A 20,901-nucleotide genomic window follows, 5' to 3' on the forward strand; every position below is an offset into this window, starting at 1 on the left:
CGTCACTTACACGGTGAGCCCAGGTGGGCCAGGGACTGACCTGATTACCTTTGCTCGACCCCAGCGCTTAAAACAGAGTGCTTGGGCGTTCACTAAATACTATAATTACTATTATGTTTAGTTTGAATCCTAATTCCTGCTTTTCTCGAGCATCCACTTCATTCATTCATTCATTCATTCTCCCCCTCGTCCCCCTCTCCATCCCCCTCATCTTACCTCCTTCCCTTCCCCACAGCACAATGTATATGTACATATGTTTGTACATATTTATTACTCTATTTATTTTATTTGCACATATCTATTCTATTTATTTTATTTTGTTAGTATGTTTGGTTTTGTTCTCTGTCTCCCCCTTTTAGACTGCGAGCCCACTGCTGGGTAGGGACTGTCTCTATATGTTGCCAATTTGTACTTCCCAAGCGCTTAGTACAGTGCTCTGCACATAGTAAGCGCTCAATAAATACGATTGATGATGATGATGATGATTTATTCATTCAATCGTATTTAGTGAGCGCTTACTGTGTGCAGGGCACTGTACTAAGCGCTTGGGAAGTACAAGTCGGCAACATATAGAAACAGCCCCTACCCAAAAATGGGCTCACAGTCTAGAAGGGAGGCATTCATTCAATCGTATTTAGACTGTATTTTAGACTGTGAGCCCACTGTTGGGTAGGGACTGTCTCTATATGTTGCCACCTTGTACTTCCCAAGCGCTTAGTACAGTGCTCTGCACACAGTAAGTGCTCAATACAATTGATGATGATGATTTATTGAGTGCTTACTGTGTGCAGGGCACTGTACTAAGCGCTTGGGAAGTACAAGTTGGCAACATATAGTAACAGCCCCTACCCAACAATGGGCTCAGAGTCTAGAAGGGAGGCATTCATTCAATCGTATTTATTGAGCGCTTACTGTGTGCAGGGCACTGTACTAAGCACTTGGGAAGTACAAGTTGGCAACATATAGTAACAGTCCCTACCCAACAATGGGCTCAGAGTCTAGAAGGGGGAGACAGACAACAAAACAAAACATTTCGTTTATTCATTCAATCGTATTTATTGAGCGCTTACTGTGTGCACAGCACTGTACTAAGCGCTTGGGAAGTACAAGTTGGCAACATATAGTAACAGTCCCGACCCAACAATGGGCTCAGAGTCTAGAAAGGGGGAGACAGACAACAAAACAAAACATTCCATTCATTCAATCGTATTTATTGAGCGCTTACTGTGTGCAGAGCACTGTACTAATCAATCAATCAATCAATCAATCGTATTTATTGAGCGCTTACTATGTGCAGAGCACTGTACTAAGCACTTGGGAAGTACAAATTGGCATCACATAGAGACAGTCCCTACCCAACAGTGGGCTCACAGTCTAAAAGGGGGAGACAGAGAACAGAACCAAACATACCAACAAAATAAAATAAGTAGGATAGAAATGTACAAGTAAAATAAATAAATAAATAAATAAATAGAGTAATAAATCTGTACAACCATATATACATATATACAGGTGCTGTGGGGAAGGGAAGGAGGTAAGACGGGGGGATGGAGAGGGGGACGAGGGGGAGAGGAAAGAAGGGGCTCAGTCTGGGAAGGCCTCCTGGAGGAGGTGAGCTCTCAGCAGGGCCTTGAAGGGAGGAAGAGAGCTAGCTTGGCGGATGGGCAGAGGGAGGGCATTCCAGGCCCGGGGGATGACGTGGGCCGGGGGTCGATGGCGGGACAGGCGAGAGCGAGGCACGGTGAGGAGATTAGTGGTGGAGGAGCGGAGGGTGCGGGCTGGGCTGGAGAAGGAGAGAAGGGAGGGGAGGTAGGCGGGGGCGAGGGGATGGACAGCCTTGAAGCCCAGGGTGAGGAGTTTCTGCCTGATGCGCAGATTGATCGGTAGCCATTGGAGGTTTTTGAGGAGGGGAGTAATATGTCCAGAGCGTTTCTGGACAAAGATAATCCGGGCAGCAGCATGAAGTATGGATTGAAGTGGAGAGAGACACGAGGATGGGAGATCAGAGAGAAGGCTAGTGCAGTAGTCCAGACGGGATAGGATGAGAGCTTGAATGAGCAGGGTAGCAGTTTGGATGGAGAGGAAAGGGCGGATCTTGGCAATGTTGCGGAGCTGAGACCGGCAGGTTTTGGTGACGGCTTGGATGTGAGGGGTGAATGAGAGAGCGGAGTCGAGGATGACACCAAGGTTGCGGGCTTGTGAGACGGGAAGGATGGTAGTGCCGTCAACAGAGATGGGAAAGTCAGGGAGAGGACAAGGTTTGGGAGGGAAGACAAGGAGCTCAGTCTTCGACATGTTGAGCTTTAGGTGGCGGGCGGACATCCAGATGGAGATGTCCTGAAGGCAGGAGGAGATGCGAGCCTGGAGGGAGGGGGAGAGAGCAGGGGCAGAGATGTAGATCTGGGTGTCATCAGCGTAGAGATGATAGTTGAAGCCGTGGGAGCGAATGAGGTCACCAAGGGAGTGAGTGTAGATTGAGAACAGAAGGGGACCAAGCACTGAACCTTGGGGAACCCCCACAGTAAGGGGATGGGAGGGGGAGGAGGAGCCTGCAAAAAAGACTGAGAAAGAACGACCGGAGAGATAAGAGGAGAACCAGGAGAGGACGGAGTCTGTGAAGCCAAGGTCAGATAGCGTGTTGAGGAGAAGGGGGTGGTCCACAGTGTCAAAGGCAGCTGAGAGGTCGAGGAGGATTAGGACAGAGTATGAGCCGTTGGATTTGGCAAGCAGGAGGTCATTGGTGACCTTTGAGAGCGCAGTTTCCGTGGAATGAAGGGGACGGAAGCCAGACTGGAGGGGGTCGAGGAGAGAGTTGTTGTTGAGGAATTCTAGGCAGCAAGTGTAGACAACTCGTTCAAGGAGTTTGGAAAGGAATGGTAGGAGGGAAATGGGACGATAACTAGAAGGTGAGGTGGGGTCAAGAGAGGGTTTTTTTAGGATGGGAAGCGCTTGGGAAGTACAAGTTGGCATCATATAGAGACGGTCCCTACCCAACAGTGGGCTCACAGTCTAGAAGGGGGAGACAGAGAACAAAACATAGTAACAAAATAAAATAAACATGTACAAATAAATAGAGCAATAAATATGTACAAACATATATACAGGTGCTGTGGGGAGGGGAAGGAGGTAAGGCGGGGGGGGGAGGTGTCGTAATAATAATAATAATAATAATAATAATAATAATAATAATAATAATAATAATGGTATTTGTTAAGCGCTTACTATGTGCAAAGCACTGTTCTAAGCGCTGCAGGGGGATACAAGGTGATCAAGTTGTCCCACGTGGGGCTCGCAGACTTCATCCCCATTTTACAGATGAGGGAACTGAGGCTCTGAGAAGTGAAGTGACTTGCCCAAGGTCACACGGCAGACATGCGGCGGAGTCGTAATCGTCAGAACAAACAGAATTATAGCTATAATGTACATCATTAACTAAATAAGTAGCATAGTAAATATGCACAAGTAAACAGAGTAATAAATCTGTACAAATGTATACAAGTGCTGTATTGAGCACCCACTCTGTGCTGAGCGCCGGGGAAAGCGTAAACAAATGAGCAGCCCGTGGGTGACAGCTTCTGGGCGAAGGGTGGGGAGACATACTAAGCGATTGAGGCTGCCGGAAGTGGCGCCAATCATCATCATCATCATCAATCGTATTTATTGAGCGCTTACTTTATGCAGAGCACTGTACTAAGCGCTTGGGAAGTACAAGTTGGCAACATATAGAGACAGTCCCTACCCAACAGTGGGCTCACAGTCTAAAAATGACGGGAAGAACTTCCAGGGTCCTCATTTTTGATGCTCTTACAATAGCACCAGAAGTACTAACTTACCTAGGGGCACGTCATCTTTCTTTAGTGTTTTGCAATTCCCAAAGTGCTTCTTGGGCACCACTAAGTAATGGTGCGGAGCGCCAGGTCTGATATCTCTGAAGCAAACTAGGTCTTCATCCTAATGGAAAGAGAGACATCGTAAAGCATCACTCACTAGCACACACACTGAAATAATTTCCTAATACCGTCCGGGCTCGGGCCCAGGCCCATAAATCCCAGCCCGGGCAAGGGATAAAAGATGCTCGGATAAAAAGCAAATATGAGTGCTTTTTGGTCCAACTTCATTTTCAAAAGCCAGAGGACGTCATGAAGTGAATCGATAAAAAGCAAATATGAGTGCTTTCTGGTCAAACTTCATTTTCAAAAGCCAGAGGACGTCATGAAGTGAATCAATAAAAAGCAAATATGAGTGCTTTTGGGTCCAACTTCATTTTCAAAAGCCAGAGGACGTCATGAAGTGAATCGATAAAAAGCAGATATGAGTGCTTTTTGGTCAAACTTCATTTTCAAAAGCCAGAGGACGTCATAAAGTGAATAGATAAAAAGCAAATATGAGTGCTTTTTGGTCAAACTTCATTTTCAAAAGCCAGAGGACGTCATGAAGTGAAGCGATAAAAAGCAGATATAAGTGCTTTTTGGTCAAACTTCATTTTCAAAAGCCAGAGAACGTCAAAGTGAATCGATAAAAAGCAGATATGAGTGCTTTTTGGTCAAACTTCATTTTCAAAAGCCAGAGGACGTCAAAGTGAATCGATAAAAAGCAGATATGAGTGCTTTTTGGTCAAACTTCATTTTCAAAAGCCAGAGGACGTCATAAAGTGAATCGATAAAAAGCAAATATGAGTGCTTTTCGGTCAAATTTCATTTTCAAAAGCCAGAGGACGTCATGAAGTAGATCGATAAAAAGCAGATATGGGTGCTTTTTGGTCAAACTTCACTTTCAAAATCCAGAGGACGTCATGAAGTGAATCGATAAAAAGCAAATATGAGTGCTTTTCGGTCAAACTTCATTTTCAAAAGCCAGAGGACGTCATGAAGTGAATTGATAAAAAGCAAATACGAGTGCTTTTTGGTCAAACTTCATTTTCAAAAGCCAGAGGACGTCATGAAGTGAATCGATAAAAAGCAAATATAGTGCTTTTTGGTCAAACTTCATTTTCAAAAGCCAGAGGACGTGATAAAGTGTATTGATAAAAAGCAAATATGGGTGCTTTTTGGTCAAACTTCATTTTCAAAAGCCAGAGGACGTCATGAAGTGAATCGATAAAAAGCAAATATGAGTGCTTTTTGGTCAAACTGCATTTTCAAAAGCCAGAGGACGTCATAAAGTGAATCGATAAAAAGCAAATATGGGTGCTTTTTGGTCAAACTTCATTTTCAAAAGCCAGAGGACGTCACGAAGTGAATCGATAAAAAGCAAATATGAGTGCTTTTTGGTCAAACTTCATTTTCATAAGCCAGAGGATGTCATGAAGTGAATCGATAAAAAGCAAATATGAGTGCTTTTCGGTCAAATTTCATTTTCAAAAGCCAGAGGATGTCATGAAGTGAATCGATAAAAAGCAAATATGAGTGCTTTTCGGTCAAACTTCATTTTCAAAATCCAGAGGACGTGATAAAGTGTATCGATAAAAAGCAAATATGGGTGCTTTTTGGTCAAACTTCATTTTCAAAAGCCAGAGGACGTCATGAAGTGAATCGCTAAAAAGCAAATATGAGTGCTTTTCGGTCAAACTTCATTTTCAAGTTTTCAACCAGTGTTTTCCCCACTTGGTACAAACTTTAGGGAGTGAACTAAAATCTCACCCAGCCAACCATGGAAAGCTTTGCCAGGGTTAAAATTTTCCCAATAATAACGCCAAAAAGCTTTTTGGCTACTTGATTATTTTGGCCACTACTGCTTCAGATATTAACATTCCTCAGTCGCTTTATAAATGCCATTGTTATTATTATTATTATTATCAGTCTTCATCTATGGGATCTCTGCTCTCAAACCCCCATGAAAAGCTAGCCCGTCAGAATCTATGGTTCCTCCATCGTCTGATGTCAGCTGATCAAGGAGAATGGAAGGGAGGAAAGACTTTTAAATGTGGTTTTTTTTTTTTTAATCTTGCAGAACACTTTTACATCCCCAAGCCAACTGGCCGTCGCCTCTCCTTAAAATCCTTAACACGCCACTGCCAAGTCCACGGCCCCAAATTCTCCATTTCAAGTAAAGTTGAACGGCTTCCTGGTGACATTTTCCACACATTTATTGTGGTAAGGAGTATCGTCTTTGCCACCAAACCCACAAACCCCAGCTTGGGAAAGGCGGCAGCCAGCTTGAGGACACCGATAAATGATCGACCACAGTGAAGACGGGGCTTTTTCTCTCTCCCCACCCCCGCACTGCCTTTCCTCCCCGTTGTTGGACACGGATTGAGTCTATTTGTTGCTGAATTGTACTTTCCAAGCGCTTAGTACAGTGCTCTGCACACAGTAAGCGCTCAATAATAATAATAATAATAATGATGGTATTTGTTAAGCACTTACTATGTGCAAAGCACTGTTCTAGGCGCTTGGGGGATGCAAGGTGATCAGGTTGTCCCACGGGGGGCTCACAGTCTCAACCCCCGTTTTACAGGTGAGGGAACTGAGGCCCAGAGAAGTGAAGTGGCTTGCCCAGGGTCACACAGCTGACAAGTGGCGGAGCTGGGATTCGAACCCATGACCTCTGACTCCCAAGCCCGGGCTCTTTCCACTGAGCCACGCTGCTTCTCAATAAATACGACTGAATGAGTAATCTCGGGTTAGTATCACTGCTCTACTACTACATGGCTCCCAAAGACCAGTCCAAAGTCCGCCCACCCGCAGCAACTAGGTGAAGTATCTGGTCTATTGCTATATTGCATTCTTCCAAGCGCTTAGTACAGTGCTCGGCACACAGTAAGCCCTCAATAAATACATCTGACTGCCCCTCTAGACTGTGAGATTGTTGTGGGCAGGAATGTGTCCGTTGTTCTACTGTATTCTCCCAAGCGCTTAATAATAATAAAAATGATGATGATAGCATTTATTAAGCACTTACTCCGTGCAAAGCACTGTTCTAAGCACTGGGGAGGTTACAAGGTGATCAAGTTGTCCCACGGGGGGCTCACAGTCTTAATCCCCCATTTTACAGGTGAGGCAACTGAGGCTCTGAGTTGTGACTTGCCCAGTCATACAGCTGACAGTTGGTGGAGCTGGGATTTGAATCCATGACCTCTGACTCCAAAGCTCAGGCTCTTTCCACTGAGCCACGCTGCTTCTCCTATAGCTCAGTAGAGGGCTTTGCGCTTAGTAGGTGCTCCATTCATTCATTCAATCGTATTTATTGAGCGCTTACTGTGTGCAGAGCACTGTACTAAGCGCTTGGGAAGTACAAGTTGGCAACATACAGAGACGGTCCCTACCCAACAGTGGGCTCAAATAAGATTGATTGACTGGAGGATCAGAATCAATCAATCGTATTTATTGAGCGCTTACTGTGTGCAGAGCACTGTACTAAGCGCTTGGGAAGTACAAGTTGGCAACATATAGAGACGGTCCCTACCCAACAGTGGGCTCACATAAGACTGATTGACTGGAGGATCAGAATCAATCAATCAATTGTATTTATTGAGCGCTTACTGTGTGCAGAACACTGTACTAAGTGCTTGGGAAGTACGAGTTGGCAACATATAGAGACAGTCCCTACCCAACAGTGGGCTCACAGTCTAAAAGGGGGACCCTAACCTCCAAGTTTCAGGTGGCATCCTCCAAAGTGGCAGAACAGGAGAGCTTGAACAGGGTTGAACCAACCATTCGGGGCTGTTTCCTCCAATGCCAGTGGGCATCCGTTGGCACCTAGTGGAGCGCTTAACAAATACCATCATTATTATTCAACTGTGACTCCTCCGGTCACACTACAGGAAGAAGCCACTGGATCTTGCTAGTCCTGTGATTTCATTCATTCATTCATTCAATCGTATTGATTGAGCGCTTACCGTGTGCAGAGCACTGTACTAAGCGCTTGGGAAGTACAATTGGCATCATATAGAGACGGTCCCTACCCAACAGTGGACTCACAGTCTAGATTTCTCACCTGACCAGAAGGCCCGGCCCTGTCTGGATGGCACCCAAACAATTCCCTTCCCCGACCGCCCAGCCTCTCCGAAAGACCGATTCCTATCAATCCACCAATGGTTTCATTGATAGTGCCTGGTTACTGAGATCGATAACTCCCAGCCGCACCCGGAGACTCACCTGGCTAAGATCCGTAGGGCCAAGGGGGATTATTTATTAGCCACGGACAAATAGTCAGTTGGCAACTGCTTATATCAGCTAAGCAAGGTCTTCGTTATAGAGAAGCAGCATGGCTCAGTGGAAAGAGCCCAGGCTTTGGAGTCGGAGGTCATGGGTTCAAATCCCGGCTCCGCCAACTGTCAGCTGTATTCAATCGTATTTACTGAGCGCTTACTGTGTGCAGAGCACTGTACTAAGCGCTTGGGAAGTACAAGTTGGCAACAGATAGAGACGGTCCCTACCCAACAGAGGGCTCACAGTCTAGAAGGGGGAGACAGACAACAAAACAACACATATGAACAAAATAAAATAAATAGAATAGTAAATACGCACATGTAAAATAGAGTAATAAGTCTGTATTCATTCATTCAATTGTATTTATTGAGCACTTACTGTGTGCAGAGCACTGTACTAAGTTGACTTTGGGCCAGTCACTTCACTTCTCTGGCCCCTTTTAGACTGTGAGCCCACTGTTGGGTAGGGACTGTCTCTATATGTTGCCAACTTGTACTTCCCAAGTGCTTAGTACAGTGCTCTGCACATAGTAAGCGCTCAATAAATACGATTGATGATGATGATGATGATGATGATAAAATGGGGATGAAGACTGTGAGCCCCACATGGGACAACCTGATCGCCTGGTATCCCCCCAGCACTTAGAACAGTGCTTTGCACATAGTAAGCACTTAAAAAATACCATTATTATTATTATTATTAGGTCTTTGGGGAAATGGCATTTGATAACTATGGCAAATAAAAACAATTACACTTTGGGAGTCATCCCCCCCGCCCCGCACACCCGCCCAGAGGTGTTAAATCCATTTCAGCGCTTAGAGCAATGCTTTGCACATAGTAAGCGCTTTATAAATGCCATGATTATTATTATTATTATTGTTATTTACATTTGGCAAGCAGGGAGGCCCCTCTCAGGATGGCACCTGGAGACTTTCCAGTCCTCTACCAGTCTTGGCTACGGGAGGGAGAGTCAAGCAGAGGCCTACCCATTCCATTCCTAGCTTGGGCAGTGGCTAGCGAGAGGAAGGCAATCTGCTACGAGTCAAAACTCACCCGTGCTGGGCAGCAGCGGTTTGGGAGAAAAATGAGGGTGGAGGCTCAAATTTACTGAGCGGAAGGTGGCAATGGTAAACCACTTCCCTATTTTGACCAAGAAAACTCTATGGCTGCACTGCCAGAACGATTGTACTTCCCAAACGCTTAGTACAGTGCTCTGCACACAGTAAGTGCTCAATAAATACGATTGATTGACTGCAGATGGAGAGCAGGACGTCCTGGGAGAGATGTGTCCGTGGTGTCGCTATGGGTCGGGGACGACTCGACGGCTTAAGACAAGACGTGCAGGTGGGTCTACCCACTTTGGTGGGGGGACACTTGGATTAACAGTGCCCTACTTAATAATAATAACGATGGCATTTGTTAAGCGCTTACGATGTGCCAAGCACTGTTCTAAGCGCTGGGGGGGGATACAAGGTGATCAGGATGTCCCACGTGGGGCTCACAGTCTTCATCCCCATTTTCCACATGAGGAAACAGGCTCAGAGAATAATAATAATAATAATAATGGCATTTATTAAGCGCTTACTATGTGCAAAGCTTGTAACCTAGCGCTGGGGAGGTTACAAGGTGATCAGGTTGTCCCACTGGGGGCTCACAGTCTTAATCCCCGTTTTACAGATGAGGGAACTGAGGCCCAGAGAAGTGAAGTGACTTGCCCAAGGTCACCCAGCAGACATGCGGCGGGGCCGGGATTCGAACCCATGACCTCTGACTCCCAAGCCCGGGCTCTTTCCACTGAGCCACGCTGCTTCAGTCCGTGGTACGGACTGAATTCCTGGGCTAACGATGCCCGAGCCTGAGCGGCCGATGAGTTTTGACAACTGCTCTGGCGAACGGGCAAAGTGCCCCACGAGTCCCTCATAAAAGACAGGGCAGAGTCAGCGCTCCCGCTGGCATCTCTTCATCGGATTCATTCATTCAATCGTATTTATTGAGCGCTTACTGTGTGCAGAGCACTGTACTAAGCGCTTGGGAAGTACAAGTTGGCAACATATAGAGACGGTCCCTACCCAACAGCGGGCTCACAGTCTAGAAGGGGGAGACAGACAACAAAACATATTAACAAAATAAAATAAATAGAATAGTAAACATGTACATGTAAAATAGAGTAATAAATCTGTATTCATTCATTCATTCAATCATATTTATTGAGCGCTTACTGTGTGCAGAGCACTGTACTAAGCACTTGGGAAGTACAAGTTGGCAACATATAGAGACGGTCCCTACCCAACAGTGGGCTCACAGTCTAGAAGGGGGAGACAAACAACAAAACATATTAACAAAATAAAATAAATAGAATAGTAAACATGTACATGTAAAATAGAGTAATAAATTTGTATTCATTCATTCATTCAATCGTATTTATTGAGCGCTTACTGTGTGTGCAGAGCACTGTACTAAGCGCTTGGGAAGTACAAGTTGGCAACATATAGAGACACTCCCTACCCAACAGGGGCTCACAGTCTAGAAGGGGGAGACAGACAACAAAACATATTAACAAAATAAAATAAATAGAATAGTAAACATGTACATGTAAAATAGAGTAATAAATTTGTATTCATTCATTCATTCAATCGTATTTATTGAGCGCTTACTGTGTGTGCAGAGCACTGTACTAAGCGCTTGGGAAGTACAAGTTGGCAACATATAGAGACGCTCCCTACCCAACAGGGGCTCACAGTCTAGAAGGGGGAGACAGACAACAAAACATATTAACAAAATAAAATAAATAGAATAGTAAACATGTACATGTAAAATAGAGTAATAAATCTGTATTCACTCATTCATTCAATCGTATTTATTGAGCGCTTACTGTGTGCAGAGCACTGTACTAAGCACTTGGGAAGTACAAGTTGGCAACATATAGAGACGGTCCCTACCCAACCGCGGGCTCACAGTCTAGAAGGGGAAGACAGACAACAAAACAACACATATGAACAAAATAAAATAAATAGAATAGAAAATATGTACAAGAACAGTGCTTTGCACATAGTAAGTGCTTAATAAATGCCATTATTATTATTATTATTAAGTAAAATAGAGTAATAAATCTGTGTAAATATATATACAGATGCTGTGAGGAGGGGAAGGAGGTAGGGCGGGGGGGATGGGGAGGGGGAGAGGAAAAAGGGGGCTCAGTGTGGGATGGCCTCCTGGAGGAGGTGAGCTCTCAGGAGGGCTTTAAAGGGAGGAAGAGAGCTACCATGGCGGATGGGTGGAGGGAGGGCATTCCAGGCCAGGAATAAATACGAGTGAACGAATGAATAAAGGGTTATGAAGGGAAAGGGACGGGAGAGTCCGATCAGAAAGAACGATTCCTATCAATCCACCACTAGTTTGACCGATTCACAGCCTGAGGCTGGTTACTGAGATCAATAATCAATCAATCAATCGTATTTATTGAGCGCTTACTGTGTGCAGAGCACTGTACTAAGCGCTTGGGAAGTACGAGTCGGCAACATATAGAGACGGTCCCTACCCAACAGTGGGCTCACTCACAGCGGCATCCAGAAAGTCAGTTGGCTAGGACACCCGTAGAGCCAAGCATGGTGTAGTGGACACAGCACTGGCCTGGGAATCGGAAGGCCATGGGTTCTAATCCCGGCTCTGCCACTTGGCTGCTGTGGGACCTTGGACAAGTCACTTCACTTCTCTGGGCCTCAGTTCCCTCATCCGTCAAATGGGGATTGAGACGGGGAGCCCCTCGTGGGACAGGGACTGGGGCCAACCCCGTCTGCTTGTATCCACCCCAGTGCGTAGTCCAGTGAAAGAGCCCGGGCTTTGGAGTCAGAGGTCGTGGGTTCAAATCCTGGCTCCGCCAACTGTCAGCTGGGTGACTTTGGGCAAGTCACTTCACTGGGCCTCAGTTCCCTCACCTGGAAAATGGGGAATTAAGACTGGGAGCCCCCCGTGGGACAACTTGATCACCTTGTAACCTCCCCGGCGCTTAGGACAGTGCTTTGCACATAGTAAGAGCTTCACAAATGCCATTCTTACTATTATAAGCGCTTAAATAATAGCATTATTACTATTGTTATTTCTTTATCCACAGCCCAATAGCCAGTTTGCAGCTGTCTATGCCAACGGAGCAAGGTGCTCATTAGCGTTTTGGGGATTTGCCTCCAGCTGCCCTCCCAGGCTGGACCCACAGTCTCTCCTCTGCAATTAGGACATCGTAAGAGGGGGGGTAAGGCGAGGCTGCAACAAGGGGGGGCAGGGAAGTCGGGCCAACCTGGCCACGCTGTTCTTCTGGATAAATGGGGCGTCCCCCGACATTTCCATCGGGCATCCGTCCCCCGGGCCACAGGAGAAGGAAAGCGGACCGTCGTCGCCCCGACTCGACCTTCTGCGGCTGAGTTTCCGGGCCCCTCCTCCGGCGGCCTGTGCCCGCTGACCCTGCCCACGGCAGCCTGGCATTGAGGGGCATTTGTTCATTCATTCATTCATTCAACCATATTTCCTCCCTTCAAGACCCTACTGAGAGCTCACCTCCTCCAAGAGGCCTTCCCAGACTGAGCCCCTTCCTTCCTCTCCCCCTCGTCCTCCTCTCCATTCCCCCATCTTACCTCCTTCTCTTCCCCACAGCACCTGTATATATGCTTTATATATGTATATATGTTTGTACATATTTATTACTCTATTTACTTATTTATTTATTTTACCTGTACATATCTATTCTATTTATTTTATTTTGTTAGTATGTTTGGTTTTGTTCTCTGTCTCCCCCTCCTAGACTGTGAGCCCACTGTTGGGTAGGGACTGTCTCTATATGTTGCCAACTTGTACTTCCCAAGCGCTTAGTACAGTGCTCTGCACACAGTAAGCGCTCAATAAACACAATTGATTGATATTTATTGAGCGCTTACTTGTCAGCTGTGTGACTTTGGGCAAGTCACTTCACTTCTCTGGGCCTCAGTTCCCTCATCTGTAAAACGGGGATGAAGACTGTGAGCCCCCCGTGGGATAACCTCATCACCTTGTAACCTCCCCAGCGCTTAGAACGGTGCTTGGCACGTAGTAAGCGCTTAATAAATGCCATTATTATTATTGTTATTATTACTGTGTGCAGAGCACTGTACTAAGCGCTTGGGAAGTCCAAGTTGGCAACATCTAGAGACGGTCCCTACCCAACAGCAGGCTCACAGTCGAGAACGGGGAGACAGACAACAAAACAAAATAGGTAGATAGGTGTCAATGCCGTCAGAACCCAGTGCCCAGTAAGCGTTTAACAAATACCATAATTATTAGTTACAATAATAATAATTCCGGGATTTGTTACTGCTTACTATGTGCCAGGGTGCATACAAGCTGTCCCATCTGGGGCTCAGAGCCTTCATCCCCATTGCGTTCATTCACTCATTTAATCACATTTATTGAGCGCTTACTGTGTGCACAGCACTGTACTAAGCGCCTGGGAAAGTACAATCCAACGATAAAGAGAGAAAATCCCTACCCACAACAAACTCGCAGTCTAGAGGAGGGGAGACAGACAACAATACTACAGACATCATTATAAATAAAATTACAGAGAGCTGAGGACCAGAGAATAATAATAATGATTATTCATTCAATCATATTGATTGAGCGCTTACTGTGTGCAGAGCACTGGACTGAGCGCTTGGGGGTTGAGCCGGTTGTCATTCATTCAATCGTATGGATTGATATGGATATGCATTGATATAATATGGATTGATATGGATTCCAGACTGTGAGCCCGTCGCTGGGTAGGGACCGTCTCTATATGTTGCTGAATTGTAATGATAAGAATAATGATGGCATTTATAAAGCGCTTACTATGTGCAAAGCACTGTTCTAAGCCCTGTGGAGGATACAAGGTGATCAGATTGTCCCACGTGGGGCTCACAGTCTTCATCCCCATTTTACAGATGAGGGAACTGAGGCCCAGAGAAGCGAAGTGACTTGCCCAAAGTTACACAACCGACAAGAGGCAGAGCCGAGATTTGAACCCATGACCTCTGACTCCAAATAATAATAATAATAATAATAATGATGGCATTTATTAAGCGCTTATTATATGCAAAGCACTGTTCTAAGCGCTGGGGAGGTTACAAGGTTGATCGGGCTGTCCCACAGGGGGCGCACAGTCTTAATTCCCATTTTACAGATGAGGGAACTGAGGCACAGAGAAGTGAAGTGACTTGCCCAAAGTCACACAGCTGACAGTTGGCAGAGCTGGGATTTGAACACAGGACCTCTGACTCCAAAGCCCAGGCTCTTTCCACTGATGATGATGATGATGGCATTTGTTAAGCGCTTACTATGTGCAAAGCACTGTTCTAAGCACTGGGGGGATACAAGGTGATCAGGTTGTCCCGCGTGGGGCTCACAGTCATCATCCCCATTTTACAGATGAGGTAACTGAGGCACAGAGAAGTGAAGTGACTTGCCCAAGGTCACACAGCAGACACGTGGCGGAGCTGGGATTCGAACCCATGACCTCTGACTCCAAAGCCCGGGCTCTTTCCACTGAGCCACGCTGCTTCTCAGAGTACTTCCGAAGTACTTAGTACAGTGCTCTGCAACCGGTAAGCGCTCAATACGATTGAATGAATGAATGAACTGAGCGCTTACCAGGTGCAGAGCACTGTGCTAAGCGCTTAGAGATTGAGCCAGTTGTCATTCATTCAATCGCCTTTATTGAGCGCTTACTGCGTGCAGAGCACTGTACTAAGCGCTTGGGAAGTACAAGTGGGCAACATCTAGAGACGGTCCCTACCCCACAACAGGTTTACAGTGCTGCTGCTCCTCATGCTGCTGGAACTACTACTAATAATAATTTTGGTATTTGTAGAGAAGCAGCGTGGCTCAGTGGCAAGAGCCCGGGCTTGCGAGTCAGAGGTCGTGGGTTCTAATCCCGGCTCCGCCACTTGTCAGCTGTGTGACTCTGGGCAAGACACTTGACGCCTCTGGGCCTCAGTTCCCTCATCTGTAAAATGGGGATGCAGACTGTGAGCCCCCCGTGGGACAACCTGATCACCTTGTAACCTCCTCAGCGCTTAGAACAGTGCTTTGCACATAGTAAGCGCTTAATAAATGCCATCATTATTATTCTCTGGTCCTCAGATACCTCATCTGTAAAACGGGGATGAAGACTGTGAGCCCCCCGTGGGACAACCTCATCACCTTGTAACCGCCTCAGCGCTTAGAACAGTGTTTTGCACATAGTAAGCACTTAATAAATGCCATTATTATTATTATTATTATTAAGCGCTTACTCTGTGCATTCACTCTTTCATTCATTTGATCGTATTGACTGAGTGCTTACTGCGTGCAGAGCACTAGGCTAAGCACTTGGGAAGGACAAGTCGGCAACATAAAGAGACGGTCCCTACCCAACAACGGGCTGACAGTGCTGCTGCTGCTGCTACTACTACTATTAATAATAATAATTTTGGTATTTGTTTAGCGCTTACTCTGTGCATTCACTCATTCGATTGTATTGATTGAGCGCTTACTGTGTGCAGAGCACTGGACTAAGCGCTTGGGAAGCACAAACTGGCAACATATAGAGACAGTCCCTACCCAACAATGGGCTCACAGTGCTGCTGCTACTAATCATGCTGCTGCTACTACCGCTAATAATAATTTTGGTATTTGTTAAGCGCTTCCCATGTGCATTCACTCATTCAACCGTATTTATTGAGCGCTTACTGTGTGCAGAGCACTGTGTTAAGCGCTTGGGAGAGAACAAGTCGGCAACATATAGAGATGGGCCCTACTCAACAATGGGCTCACAGTGGTGCTGCTACTAATAATGCTGCTGCTACTACCGCTAATAATAATTTTGGTATTTGTTAAGCGCTTCCCATGTGCATTCACTCATTCAACCGTATTTATTGAGCGCTTACTGTGTGCAGAGCACTGTGTTAAGCGCTTGGGAGAGAACAAGTCGGCAACATATAGAGATGGGCCCTACTCAACAATGGGCTCACAGTGGTGCTGCTACTAATAATGCTGCTGCTACTACTGCTAACAACAATAATAATTTAGGCATTTGTTAAGCCCTTACTATGTGCACTCACTCATTCGATCGTATTTATTGAGCGCTTACTGTGTGCAGAGCACTGGACTAAGTGCTTGGGAAGCACAAATAGGCAACATATAGAGGCGGTCCCTACCCAACAATGGGCTCACGGTGCTGCTGCTACTAATAATACTGCTGCTACTACTGCTAATAATAATTTTGGTATTTAAGCGCTTACTATGTGCATTCACTCATTCAATCGTATTTACTCAGCACTTACTGTGTGTGGAGCACTGGACTAGGCGCTTGGGAAGTACAAGTCGGCAACATATAGAGACGATCCTTACCCAACAACGGGTTCACAGTGCTGCTGCTACTAATAATGCTGCTGCTACTACTGCTAATAATAATTTTGGTATTTGTTAAGCGCTTCCTATGTGCATTCACTCATTCGATCGTATTTATTGAGCGCTTACTGTGTGCGGAGCACTGGACTAAGCGCTTGGGAAGCACAAACTGGCAACATATAGAGACAGTCCCTATCCAACAATGGGCTGACAGTGTTGCTGCTACTAATAATGGTGCTGCTACTACCGCTAATAATAATTTTGGTATTTGTTAAGCGCTTCCTATGTGCATTCACTCATTCGATCGTATTTATTGAGCGCTTACTGTGTGCGGAGCACTGGACTAAGCGCTTGGGAAGCACAAACTGGCAACATATAGAGACGGTCCCTATCCAACAACGGGCTCACAGTGTTGCTGCTACTAATAATGCTGCTGCTACTACTGCTAATAACAATAATAATTTAGGCATTTGTTAAGCCCTTACTATGTGCATTCGCTCATTCGATCGTATTTATTGAGCGCTTACTGTGTGCAGAACACTGGACTAAGCGCTTGGGAAGCACAAGTAGGCAACGTATAGAGACGGCCCCTACCCAACAACGGGCTCATGGTGCTACTGCTACTAATAATGCTACTGCTACTAATAATGCTGCTGCTGCTACTACCGCTAATAATAATTTTGGTATTTGTTAAACGCTTCCTATGTGCATTCTTCATTCATTAATTCGATCGTATTTATTGAGCGCTTACTGTGTGCAGAGCGCTAGACTAAGTGCTTGGGGAGCACAAACTGGCAACATATAGAGACGGCCCCTACCCAACAACGGGTTCACAGTGCTGCTGCTACTAATAATGCTGCTGCTACTACCGCTAATAATAATTTTGGTATTTGTTAAGCGCTTCCTATGTGCATTTGCTCATTCAGTCGTATTTATTGAGCGCTTACTATGTGCAGAGCACTGGACTAAGCGCTTGGGAAGCACAAATAGGCAACATATAGAGACGGTCCCTACCCAACAACGGGCTCACGGTGCTGCTGCTACTAATCATGCTGCTGCAACTACTGCTAATTATAATTTTGGTATTTGTTAAGCGCTTCCTATGTGCATTCACTCATTCGATCATATTGATTGAGCGCTTACTGTGTGCAGAGCACTGGACTAAGCGCTTAGGAAGCACAAATAGGCAACATATAGAGACGGTCCCTACCCAACAATGGGCTCACAGTGCTGCTGCTACTAATAATGCTGCTGCTACTACTGCTAATAATGATTTTGGTATTTGTTTAGCGCTTACTATGTGCATTCACTCATTCGATCATATTGATTGCACGCTTACTGTGTGCGGAGCACTGGACTAAGCGCTTGGGAAACACAAATTGGCAACATATAGAGACGGCCCCTACCCAACAACGGGCTCACAGTGCTGCTGATGCTAATCATGCTGCCGCTACTACTGCTAATAATAATTTTGGTATTTGTTAAGTGCTTCCTATGCGCATTCACTCATTCCACCGTATTGATTGAGTGCTTATTATGTGCAGAGCACTGTGCTAAGCGCTTGGGAAGGACAAGTCGGCAACATATAGAGACGGGCCCTACTCAACAATGGGCTCACGGTGTTGCTGCTACTAATCATGCTGCTGCTACTACTACTAATAACAATAATAATTTAGGCATTTGTTAAGTGCTTCCTATGTGCATTCATTCATTCGATCGTATTTATTGAGCATTTACTGTGTGCGGAGCACTGGACTAAGCGCTCGGGAAGCACAAACAGGCAACATATAGAGACGGCCCCTACCCAACAACGGGCTCATGGTACTACTGCTACTAATAACGCTGCTGCTACTACTACTAATAATAATTTTGGTATTTGTTAAACGCTTCCTATGTGCATTCTTCATTCATTAATTCGAATGTATTGATTGAGCGCTTGCTGCGTGCGGAGCACTGTACTAAGCGCTTGGGAAGCACAAATAGGCAACAAATAGAGACAGTCCCTACCCAACAATGGGCTCACGGTGCTGCTGCTGCTGCTAATCATGCTGCTGCTACTACCGCTAATAATAATTTTGGTATTTGTTAAGTGCTTCCTATGTGCATTCACTCAATCGTATTTATTGAGCGCTTACTGTGTACAGGGCACTGGGCTAAGCGCTTGGGAAGCACAAATAGGCAACATATAGAGACGGTCCCTACCCAACGACGAGCTGGGTATTTATTTTACTTGTACATTTCTATCCTACTTACTTTATTTTGTTGGTATGTTTGGTTCTGTTCTCTGTCTCCCCCTTTTAGACTGTGAGCCCACTGTTGGGCAGGGACTGTCTCTATGTGATGCCAATTTGTACTTCCCAAGCGCTTAGTACAGTGCTCTGCACATAGTAAGCGCTCAATAAATACGACTGATTGATTGATTGATTGACGAGCTGACAGTGCTGCTGCTGCTCATAATGCTGCAGCTGCTACTGCTAATAATTATTTTGGTATTTGTTAAGCGCTTCCTATGTGCATTCACTCATTCCACCGTATTTATTGAGCGCTTACTGTGTGCGGAGCACTGGACTAAGCGCTTGGGAAGCACAAATAGGCAACATATAGAGACGGTCCCTACCCAACAACGGGCTCACGGTGCTGCTGCTACTAATCATGCTGCTGCAACTACTGCTAATTATAATTTTGGTATTTGTTAAGCGCTTCCTATGTGCATTCACTCATTCGATCATATTGATTGAGCGCTTACTGTGTGCGGAGCACTGGACTAAGCGCTTAGGAAGCACAAACTGGCAACATATAGAGGCGGTCCCTACCCAACCACGGGCTCACGGTGCTGCTGCTACTAATCATGCTGCTGCAACTACTGCTAATTATAATTTTGGTATTTGTTAAGCGCTTCCTATGTGCATTCACTCATTCCACCGTATTGACTGAGCGCTTACTGTGTGCGGAGCACTGTGCTAAGCGCTTAGGAAGCACAAATTGGCAACATATAGAGGCGGTCCCTACCCAACCACGGGCTCACGGTGCTGCTGCTACTAATCATGCCGCCGCTACTACCGCTAATTATAACTTCGGCATTTGTTGAGCGCTTACTGTGTGCGGAGCACTGGGCTAAGCGCTTGGGAGAGGACAAGTCTAGATGGTAGGGACCGTCTCTCTACGTTGCCAACCTGCACTTCCCAAGCGCTTAGTCCAGTGCTCCGCACACAGTAAGCGCTCAATAAATACGATTGATTGATTGATGATCTGTTGCCAATCTGTCCTTCCCAGGCGCTTAGCCCAGTGCTCCGCACACAGTAGGCGCTCGATCAATACGACTGAATGAATGAATGAATGAACAAGTCGGCAACAGGTGTCGGCGGTCCCTGCCCAGCAGCGGGCTCGGACGGACAGACGGACGGACGGACAGACGGACAGACGGACGGACAGACGGACGGCCGGCCGGCCGTACCTGGCAGGGCAGCAGGGCGGTGCCGGCCTCCTCCCGCCGCCCGATCCGGCAGAACACGCACTTGGCGTCGTAGTCGGACTGCTCCTGCTCCTCCTTCTCCTTCTCCTTCTCCTGCTCCTGCTCCTCCTCCGGGGGAGCGGCCTCTTCCGAGGGATTGGAGCCCGGACAGCAGGGCTCCGGCCCCGGCTCCGGCCCGGACATGGCGCTCCCCGCACCACCCTCCCTCCGGCCCGCCCGTCGTCACACTGCCCCTCCGCAACACCGCCCGGGCTCGCCCCCACGGGACCCCGTAACCTCATTGGCTGCGGCAACGCCCGGGACACGCCCCCAACGGGGCACCGCAACCTCATTGGCTGCGGCAACGCCCGGGACACGCCCCCGACGGGACCGCGCAACCTCGTTGGCTGCGGCAACGCCCGGGACGCGCCCCCAACGGGACTCCGCAACCTCATTGGCTGCAGCAAAGCCCAGGACACGCCCCCAGCGAGACGCGCAACCCCATCGGCTGCAGCAACACCCAGGACACGCCCCCCCGGAAACGCGCGACCGCATTGGTTGCAGCCCCGCCCTGGACACGCCCCTCTCTCCAGGCCACGCCCCCCAACGGGACCCCGGAACCCCATTGGCTGCGGCAAAGCCCAGGACACGCCCCCAACGGGAACGCGCAACCTCATTGGCTGCAGCAACGCCCGGGACACGCCCCCAACGGGACCGCGCAACCTCATGCGCTGCAGCAACGCCCGGGACTCGCCCCCAACGAGACTAAGCAACCTCATTGGCTGCGGCAACGCCCAGGAAACGCCCCCAACGGGATCCCGGAACCCCATTGGCTGCAGCAACGCCCAGGACACGCCCCCAGCGGGACGCGCAACCCCATTGGCTGCAGCGTCGCACAGGACACTCCCC

The 20,901-nt window shown here is 47.0% G+C and overlaps 1 protein-coding gene and 1 non-coding gene across 2 annotated transcripts in view; one reads left to right on the top strand and one right to left on the bottom strand.

Annotated features, from left to right (window-relative positions):
• Positions 1-20,196, bottom strand: part of HINT3 (histidine triad nucleotide binding protein 3) — a 32,169-nt gene extending 11,973 nt beyond the window's left edge. The window contains exons 1-2 of the mRNA XM_038741662.1: positions 19,996-20,196; positions 3,834-3,951 (exon numbers count right to left, since the gene is read on the bottom strand). Of these exons, the coding sequence (XP_038597590.1) occupies positions 3,834-3,951; positions 19,996-20,196 (319 nt within the window). The remainder of the gene's footprint in view (positions 1-3,833; positions 3,952-19,995) is intronic.
• Positions 9,056-9,193, top strand: LOC119924164. Its single transcript, XR_005449063.1, has one exon. It is a non-coding gene; the product is annotated as a small nucleolar RNA SNORA7 (small nucleolar RNA).
• Positions 20,197-20,901: the final 705 nt, after the last annotated feature.

The sequence above is a fragment of the Tachyglossus aculeatus genome, chromosome 2 (genome assembly GCF_015852505.1).
Source record: "Tachyglossus aculeatus isolate mTacAcu1 chromosome 2, mTacAcu1.pri, whole genome shotgun sequence".
NCBI classification, from domain to species: Eukaryota; Metazoa; Chordata; class Mammalia; order Monotremata; family Tachyglossidae; genus Tachyglossus; species Tachyglossus aculeatus.